This window comes from Pyrus communis, chromosome 3, assembly GCF_041283825.1.
Source record: "Pyrus communis isolate YQ-2024b chromosome 3, ASM4128382v1, whole genome shotgun sequence".
NCBI lineage: Eukaryota > Viridiplantae > Streptophyta > Magnoliopsida > Rosales > Rosaceae > Pyrus > Pyrus communis.
In genome coordinates this window covers 2,380,714-2,390,819 of record NC_142567.1, presented here as the reverse complement: position 1 = coordinate 2,390,819, position 10,106 = coordinate 2,380,714, and the positions used below count along the sequence as shown (strand labels likewise).

The window sequence follows — 10,106 nt, the reverse complement described above, 5'->3', positions numbered from 1 at the left end:
TGCTTATCTTAATAATTGAAAAGTTTGACATTGATCCATATATAGAAGATAAGGGGAAATTAGAGCAGTGGTTCTTAATTTTAGTTTGATTGGAACTAAACTAAAAATTGTGAGCTGGACCTTGAACTTTAGTTTTAGGTTGAAGTGTTACTCAAAAAAATCATTACTCCACATTGTGTAATCCCGTTACACTTCAGTCCCTTTTTTCCTCTTAAATCCTTTAATTTTAAGTTGAAGTGTTACTAAAAAAAAAACATTACTTTATATTATGATAAGTTTAGGGACCAATACGTCAATTTTCTTCTGAAGATAAATATGATAAGCTAGAGATAATACGAAATGAGTTTGATGAGATCATAAGTTTTATGACACATGTTTATTTAATTACTATATACGAGAAATAGGAATTAGAATTATGTTAATTCATAATTTCTGAGATGGTCCTCTCACATGTAATACTTAAAAAACAGAGAATAATTAATTAGGTGGAATAGTGGATTTCTTACCATTCTTTCTTTCCCTAATAACGATTTCTTACAAGTGACCCTTTATTATAGTGATGAAAATGTGTTGAGCCCTTATATAATGGCGTGGGTTCAAACTCCGTCGATGACTAATTTAACATCTAATCTAATAAAATCTATTGTTTGACCAAAAAAAAAAAATAACGATTTCTCATATTCATAACTTCTCTCTATATTTTTAAGTCGGTAAACATGCCAAAAGTTATACCTTAATATTTAGGTCATCTGAGAATATCAAAATTGGATGCATGCCAATTACGTGCAAATAACTGTATTCCACAAACTAATCAGCACTCTTAAGCCAACACGTGTTGAGAACAATTGAGATTCATGGACATGGATCCTGTCCAGATCCATTTGTCCTAATCCACCTAGTCAAATCATCCGGATCATTGAAATTTGATCAAATGACTACAAACAGGGCTCACTTTAAAAGTTATAATAACTTTAGCTGTTAGCTCAAATTTCAATAGCCTGGATGATATGACTAGGTGGATTAGGATAACTAGATCCGGAGAGGATCCATGTCAGAGATTCATAGATATATACTAGAACAACCAGTGGCAGTGCACCACATCTTCACAATTGATGCCATAGTGGCAAACAAAGAGTAGGCCACGCCCATATTTGCATATCCAAATCCTAGATGTGTAAGGTATTTCTCCTCAATTCATTCCTGTTCAAGAGTTAAACCACTCCTTTCTTCTTATTCGTGTAGTGTACAGTGACACTATGACTTGTAATAAAAAAAATCCTTTAAAAATTAAAAAGAAGAAAAGATCCATAATATTTACATACGTGAGCTTCCTCGATTTTGCCTCCTCCTCTCAGCTGAGCAGAAGTGAACAAAATAGAGCATGAGGTGTGCAGCTAACATATTTGAAAACCTCTACAAACATGTCCCCCTTTAATCACTAATACAATACCCCCATCGTCGGTCCCCCAACGCATTCTCTTAAAAAAAATTGAGAAAATTAATCATACACTACCTTCCCCCACTTGTATATATTTGCCACAAGCAATCACTCCTCTCAGTCTTAACAATCAGCTTTGCTCTCCCTCTCCCTCTCCCTCTCCCAATACTTCCCACAACTTCTTGATTTCTCACCCAACTTCCCACCACATTCCCCAAATCCTTCTCCAAATTTAGCATATCCCAAATTCGTACACCATTCAGTACTTTTACAAATTGTGTCACGTTAATTTGTTCGTACCTAGCTAGCTATTTGGAGATCACTTCCCTTTCATTTTATTATGGGTACTGATTACGCGTACCCTTCAACCAATGTGGAGGACTCTCTACACCGAGTAGAGATCCCACCACCTCAACCTTTCATCAAAACATTGAAGTCTTCTCTCAAGGAGACCTTCTTTCCTGATGACCCTTTGAGGCCGTTTAAGAACCAACCTACTTCAAGAAAATTCATTCTTGGCTTCCAGTACTTCTTTCCAATCCTCGAATGGGCGCCTCGCTACACGCTCGAGTTCTTGAAATCGGATCTCATTTCCGGCATCACCATCGCTAGCCTCGCGATCCCTCAGGGGATTAGCTATGCCAAGCTTGCTAACTTGCCACCAATTCTTGGCCTATGTAAGTAGCCTTTATAACAGAATTAGTCACTTTTTTCCTTCATGTTATTCATGCTCCCAGTTTCTCGTTCTGCACCCAGAACTCAATACTGTCGGAATTATTTTATCCTTTTTTTCTCCAAATTTAACGTGAATGGATTAATAGCAATTATAGGTCACATGTGTCATGTGCGAGTTGGGTTGTGATAGATTATTGAACTTTATTTGTTTATTAATTAAAATAATTACTAATGCAGATTCAAGCTTTGTTCCACCATTGATTTATGCCATGATGGGGAGCTCAAGAGATTTGGCTGTGGGGACTGTGGCTGTGGCCTCACTTCTCACAGCTTCAATGCTGGGGGCTGAGGTCAATGCTGCAGAAAATCCTACCCTTTATCTTCACCTTGCCTTCACCGCAACCTTCTTTGCCGGAGTTTTCCAAGCTTCCTTGGGTTTGTTGAGGTTAGCAATTACTAATGATTCTTTTATATTACAGTCTAATGGTATTCCTCTTGTCATCTGTGATAAGTGAGAGGTCTTAGGTTCAATTCTCGCCAAAGACGAATTCGAACCACATTATTGCTAGTCCATTGTGAGACCAAGTCCACACCCTCCCCCTTAGGATAGATAATATCATATGGTTAAACAAAAAAAATAGAAGCAAACTTGTTTTTTGTGTGTGAGTATATCAATATTTTTACATTAGGAGGAGGAGGAGTTCGGCTAAGTCACACAATGGGCAACCTAGTTTGGTATCGAATTCCCTATCCACGAAATTCGAACATAAGACCTCTAATTTCTAAGCGAAGATGAATACCACCAGATCGTAGTACTGAGTGGTTAGAAGCAAACTTGTTAACTTTTCATAAAAAGACAGAATAACATATGATTAATTGTAGTGGAACAACAGGACAATCTCAAATTGTGCTTGTTCTCTGGTATTTTTGTCTTTTAGGAGAATTAAGTTTGTCCTAGTTCAATATAGACTAGTGAGATTCGATCAGAATAACGCTCATTTTTGTAACAGATCGTATTCAAGATCCTGCATAGATAGTGATCGATCACTGCCAGCTTATATAGATTGGAAAAATAAAAATAAAATGATAAGGATAGAAAGAAGATAAGAATTATAATCCGAATTTATTTTTCTGTCATTTATAATATATATTTACAGGAGAGCTGAGGCCGCAAATTTGCTTACAAATTTTTTGTGTATATATATATATATATATATATATACATATATATATTTATATTGATATACATATATATATTTATATTGATATATAATTTGATTCGACTGGATTATTGCAGGCTAGGGTTTATTGTGGATTTTTTATCACATGCAACGATAATAGGGTTTATGGCGGGGGCAGCAACAGTGGTTTGCCTGCAACAGCTAAAAGGAATTCTAGGGCTTGACCATTTCACCCGTGGGACCGATTTAGTGTCAGTTATGCGCTCTGTTTTCAGCCAAACACACGAGGTTTGTTGTCCCTTCCCTGCACTTTTCTATCCATACAAATAAACCAATATCACAATTCTATAAACCGCAAACACTCACTGATTCGTTTCTACATGTTTAATTCAATTAATGGAAAAAGATGAGTGGAGATTAATGAATCTTAACGCTAAGGTTCTATATAATACTGTTTTTAAAGTCATACGTGATATATCTTGGCACATATGACTAATTATATATGACTTAGACAGTTATTATGAAGATAATATTATTTGTATATACTCACGAGAAAATGTTATTAAGGAATTTAACTCTTTTTTGCGTCATCATAAGATGAGTTCGATTCTTGACCCAACTAGAGTGGCCATGCTGAGGAAAAAAGTGAAAAAGTTTAGGGGATTTTTCTAAAGTTTAAAGTGTTTTTATTTCAAAAGGTATATGATGTGTTGAAATAACAATAGGCATAGAAGAATTTCAGCAAGAAAGTTTGCATCTTTGGTTTTTTAATTGTATATATAATTCTATTTCTATCTAACAATGATTGATGGTTGTTGCAGTGGAGATGGGAAAGCGGAGTTTTGGGATGTATATTTCTTTTCTTCCTCCTCACCACAAAATATATTGTAAGTGAATCGAACCGGCCATATCTTAATTTCTTGTTTATTAATTTCATTTACTTATTTGTTTTATACATCAGATGCTTATTCTTTATATCTGTCATGTTTTAATTAACCTTGATAGAAAATTAAGCTCTCTTCTGCCACGCAATTATATGCCTGCTGGACTGGAAAATTAAATAACATAAAATATTGAATGTAAAAAAAAAAAAAAAAAAAAGAAGGTATAATTCGATTGGATTAAGAGGGGCATTACTTAAATAATTTATAGAAAAGTATCACTGGATGGGATACATGCGTCCTAATCAAAACACTTCTTGAAACTGCTTTGCATGTCACTTTTTCATGGTTTGAAATCGAATTTTAGGTATATATAAATTTTCTTCTTAAAAGTTCTGCTTTTTTCAGCCCTAACCTGCTCCCACTTTCAACATCAAGTGAAAAAACTTTCAAAGATGATGACCCCGGCCCATCTTCATCTGCATGCACCTTGTTAAAGTAATACTAGGATTAATTAAATAATAACAAAATTTAATTAATCCATGACAAGTGAACTTTTAAAATAACATATATACTAACGAACCATTGTCTGGACTCTTTCTCTGGCTTTGTCATTAGAATTATTGCCCTAGTTTTGTTTATGTTGTAACTTGTAAACAGTAAGAAAAGTGAATTTTTAAATTAATCCTAATGCGCTCATATAGTTTCTTTGTCTTTATATGTTGGACAATATGATAATGCAGAGCAAGAAGAAACCAAAGCTCTTTTGGATCTCAGCCCTGGCACCTTTGACGTCAGTAGTTTTGGGAAGCGTTCTGGTTTATCTCACCCATGCCGATAAACACGGCGTTCAAGTGGTGAGCTCTCGCATCAAACTAAAGGGAACACGTAACTCAAATCTCTCCTCACAAGAAAAAAACTTCCATAGGATAGTCGTATAGCGTTACGTGTCAGTCTCTCTTGAGACCTAGTTAAAACGGTCAAAGACACAAATAGCTCATGAGAGTTGAGACCGTCCCATATATATTTTGCTCCTCTTTCGCACGAGATTCTTTTATGTCATTAGGTGTGTATAGTTGTGTGTCTACATCTCACATGATGAAAATCACATACATATGAACGCATACATGGAAAATCATCTCTCTTATGTGAAAATTTTTATCATGACATTATGTGTATACGCTCGTACATATCTGTTTATATCTCACATTACATGACGAGAAGTGCAAACACCCAAACACATACGTGGAGTCCGTGATCACCACCTAGAGTGGCTTAATGTGCAGAAGACATTAGGAACAGTTTGGACCACCATAAACAAATACAAAGTAGGTCTACCTCCCCACCCCATGTGTTATAAGGCCTTCTCTAACCATGGGTTAAAACTTAAATTTCCATTTCTATTTCACCCCCCCCCCAAAAAAAAAAAAAACCAATCCAACCCAAGGCTAAAATGTGGCCTAAAACCTAAAACTCAAATTGAAGCCAAATTTAGCCCAACATTAATGGGGCTGGCCCACCATATATGTATATTTTATTTTGTTTTATATTTATAAATTCGTTGAATCTAATGGTTAAGATCTAATTTAATGAAATTAAAAAAAAATTAACGGTCCAAATTTAAATTTAATGGATGAAGTAATTAAAAAAAAAAAAAAAACTTTCATTTGTTTCATACTTTTTCATAGTGTTTAACGTGTTTCATAGTGTCGATTAGTAATTTTTCAGTATTTGTCAGAATTTAAATATTTTTAGGTTAAAATGTTCATAAAATTAAATTAGGATGCTCTACATAATTTTTTTATTTTAAAAAAGTTACTTTAAGAAAAAGTTTAGTCTAAATTCATTTTTTAATAATCTGAAGCTAAAATTTTAGACCAAAATGATTGAAGCAGAAAAATTATTTTTGAGTTAAAATCTAAATTTTTTGAGCTTAAAATTTTAGATTTTAGACCAAAAATTAGAGATGGTTTAAGCCCTTCACAAATTTTAATCTTGGGCCAAACCCAAAAATGATTGTTCGAACTGTATCGTCTACAGTATTTGACTCCCCACAAATAATAGCATTGGGTAGTGACTGGGTGGACCCTTAACTTTGCCCCATCTCCCATGTCATTATGTGACGGTTCTGGTTGCTAGGTCATGGTCAATAGACTCAACACCTCCTCCTTTTCATTTCCTTTGGAATTTAAAAGTAAAATAAATATTCCATTTTGTTTCTTTTTGTTTTTTACACAATGAAAAAAGGTTTCTAATTAATGCCTGCATTTTCTGGTGAATATATTCAGATAGGAAAGTTGAAGAAGGGGATTAATCCATTGTCGTTTGGAGACCTTGTGTTTGTGTCTCCTTATCTCACAACAGCTTTTAAAACTGGCGTCATCACGGGCATCATATCAATGGCTGTAAGTGTGTGTATATATATATCTTAATAAATCCTTGATTACTGTACTAATTATTGGTTAACACGACTGATCACCATAATTAATTAATAGCTTAAAGTAATTAATAAATTGATTATGGAATTTTTTATGATAATTATGTACAGGAAGGAATAGCTGTTGGGAGAAGCTTTTCCATGTTCAAGAATTACCACATTGATGGGAACAAAGAGATGATTGCCTTTGGGATGATGAACGTTGTTGGTTCTTGCACTTCTTGCTACCTCACTACAGGTATTAATTACTTAATTAGTGTAGTCTCCTGAGATTGTTATGGTTGAAGAGAAACACTTCTAGAATCATGCATGTATACTAGTATAGAAAAAAACGAATCATTTATCAACTATTAACTTCAAACGGCATAATAGTTGAGTACAATAACAATTCAGTTCAACGTTTTTTTTTTTTTACTTCAACCGGTGTTTGTAAGTGTTTTTTACGATGAAATTGTGATCAATATTTGTGAAGAGCCCTTTAATTAAATTCATATGCTTAATTATCTCCTCTCATTAATCACATGAAATTTCTTCAATAATTTTCAGGGCCATTTTCCAGATCAGCAGTGAACTACAATGCAGGATGCAAGACGGCAATGTCAAACGTTATCATGGCAATTGCTGTGATGTTCACATTGTTGTTCCTCACACCATTGTTCCACTACACTCCCCTTGTTGTGTTGTCTGCCATCATAATCGCCGCCATGCTCGGCCTTATAGATTATGAAGCCGCAATCCACCTCTGGAAGGTTGACAAGTTTGACTTCGTCATCTGCATGAGTGCGTACATTGGCGTCGTTTTTGGCAGCGTTGAAATCGGCCTAGTCATAGCGGTTCGTGTTAATATATGTCACACTGAAATTAGACTGTGCTAATGAAAAATTATTGTGTTACGGTAACAACAGGTCAATAACTTACGATGGTTTGACTTCTTTATGCAGGTAGCGATATCTGTGATGAGGGTGCTTTTGTTTGTGGCAAGGCCTAGGACTTTTGTTCTTGGAAACCTTCCGAATTCCATGGATTACAGAAATGTTGACCAGTACCAAAGTGCAAGCAATATTCCTGGAATTCTGATACTTGAGATTGATGCTCCCATTTACTTTGCAAATACCAACTACTTAAGAGAAAGGTACTTAAAATTTACAACTGAAAAGTAACAGTGTTACATGTAATTAATAGGAAATTAAAGCTTGATGTTGGCCTAAACTGCTATATTTTTTCAGGATTATAAGGTGGATTAATGACGAGGAAGATAGGATAAAATCTGCAGGAGAAAGTAGCTTACAGTATGTGATATTGGATATGAGTGGTAAGGGAAATTATTAAAAAATATTCATGTATTAATCACTTCCCTTAAAGAAATTAATGGTAAATTATGGTACTAATCACCCTATGATTGATTCCTTGCAGCGGTTGCTAACATAGACACAAGTGGAATTAGCATGTTTGACGAAGTTAAGAAGCTAATTGATAGAAGGGGACTTCAGGTATAGTCTATGTTCTCTTATCGTGACTCCTTTTATTAAATTATCAATAATAGTTTTAATATACAAAGAACACTAAATCTGACACTGTGTTTCGTTTTATGCAATCAGCTTGTATTGGCGAACCCCGGAGGTGAGGTCATGAAGAAGATGAACAAGTCGGAGTTGATCGAGAGAATAGGTCAGCAATGGATTTATCTCACAGTTGCAGAGGCAGTTGCAGCATGCAATTTAATGCTTCACACCACCAAACCCGACCCAATTAAAGATCAAGAACCCGGCGCATGGAATAACGTCTGAGTTGCATGGCTAGAACTATGTATCACATAAAGCAATGTGAAGTGTACGTAAAATATGATGAGGACTCATTGAAATGAGAAATTAGACTCATCGTTTTATGTTCTTGGTTGCTTAATTAGTGGGAAGTTGGAAGCGTTAATTTTTTTCCATCTCTCGTCTTTAATAATGTAAATCTCATAACGAAACAAAACTTTACATAGATTCATTTTTGTGAGCCTGAATTAATAAGAATAGTCCATTTATATGTTAGGGCATCTTCAACGATCCGCCAAAAGGATCATAGGGCTGAAAATAACTCGAAATGACACGAAAACCGTCTCTAACAAAGGCTAGACCAAAGAACTTATGAACCTTATAGGACCAAAACCAGCCAATCAGACCAGCGGGCTGGTCATCTCCAGCCAAAGAACTTGTGGCCCCAAAACCAGCCAATCAGACCAGCGGCTGGCCCGATGGCCTTCTTCTCTCACTACGACGCCTCATTTGAGTGAACTGGTGAGAGCCAGGTATTGTTCTTCATCAAAGCCATCGATCATTGAGTGAGCTTCATCCAGAACAAGTATCCCCTTTCTCTCTACGAGATTGATACGGAAATTGGTTGCTTCGAAGAGAATGCTGGAAGAAGAGGAAACATATTTGCAGATCGGGGTTGCTAAATCGTGGATGGAGGAGGAGGGTGGGCGTCGTGGTTTGCTTCGAATCTGCAGATCGCTAGGAGAAAATAGGTCTGCAACTATTTGTTTTCATAATTGGGATGATGATGGGATTAACCAGGCTATGGCAGATGAAGAGAGATGAAGAGAGATGGAGAGGCGTGAAGAAGGGAAATTGATGAACTTGATTATTATTATTATTATTATTATTATTATTTTTATTTTGTAATATATTAGAATTACCGTGATTATCTTGAAGTTCATTAATTTAAAAAGTAAAAGAAAAACGAATTTGGAGGAGATCTAAATCTAATTATGTAGATCAGAATGTGAAATTTAGTTTTTATAATTAAATCTAAAAAAATTAAAATTTAGTGCTAATCTGACATTGCATCAAACGCTTCACAGTTTTTAAATTTAAGTTGTAGTTTTTAAATTTAAATTGTAGTTTTTAAATTTAAATTGTAGTCTTTAAATTTAAGTTGTTGTAATTTTTAAATTTAAATAATAAATTATATTTGGCTTTATGGCCCTTTGGTCCCCTCTATTGGAGACGATTTTTTTTCACAAGACTATGTTTGGCCTATGACCCTCTCGCTCCTCGGTTGGAGATGAAAAAAAAATATAGCATGCTACTGTTCATTAAAATATTAACTTTTTAGAGAACTATAAGGCTAAAATGAGTCATTTGACCCTCATTCGATTAGAAATGACCTTATTGTTGTCCCTTCGGGAGCATCTGATAAAATTGGAACAACATTTATACGTGATTGTTGAAATAAGTCTGACGATTATGATTTATGCAAGTATTGGAACCATATGAATTTTGGGCTCTTGATTTTGGATTAGCCAGCAAGGAAGCCTAAGAGTCTAACGGCTTGTTTTCCTTTTAAATACAAAATAGGATAGGTGATGTAAGGATTAGATTGAATTAACAGCTGTTAGTGTTTTGGACAGCTCGTTGATAAGCTTGTCCTACACCAACGGAGGAATCCAATGTGAATGAATCAATGAAATCTTCACTGCGGTAGCAGCAACGCTGAAAATTCTGTGT

The 10,106-nt window shown here is 35.0% G+C and overlaps 1 protein-coding gene across 1 annotated transcript; it reads left to right on the top strand.

The window, feature by feature from the left end:
• The first annotated feature begins 1,309 nt into the window (after positions 1-1,309).
• On the top strand, positions 1,310-8,548 carry LOC137715612 (sulfate transporter 3.1). Its single transcript, XM_068454956.2, has 12 exons — positions 1,310-2,115; positions 2,351-2,558; positions 3,411-3,582; positions 4,116-4,181; positions 4,919-5,032; positions 6,464-6,580; positions 6,724-6,850; positions 7,159-7,445; positions 7,554-7,744; positions 7,839-7,924; positions 8,026-8,102; positions 8,211-8,548. The coding sequence occupies exons 1-12, from the start codon at positions 1,779-1,781 to the stop codon at positions 8,397-8,399; spliced, it is 1,971 nt and encodes a 656-aa protein (XP_068311057.2). The 5' UTR covers positions 1,310-1,778; the 3' UTR covers positions 8,400-8,548.
• Positions 8,549-10,106: the final 1,558 nt, after the last annotated feature.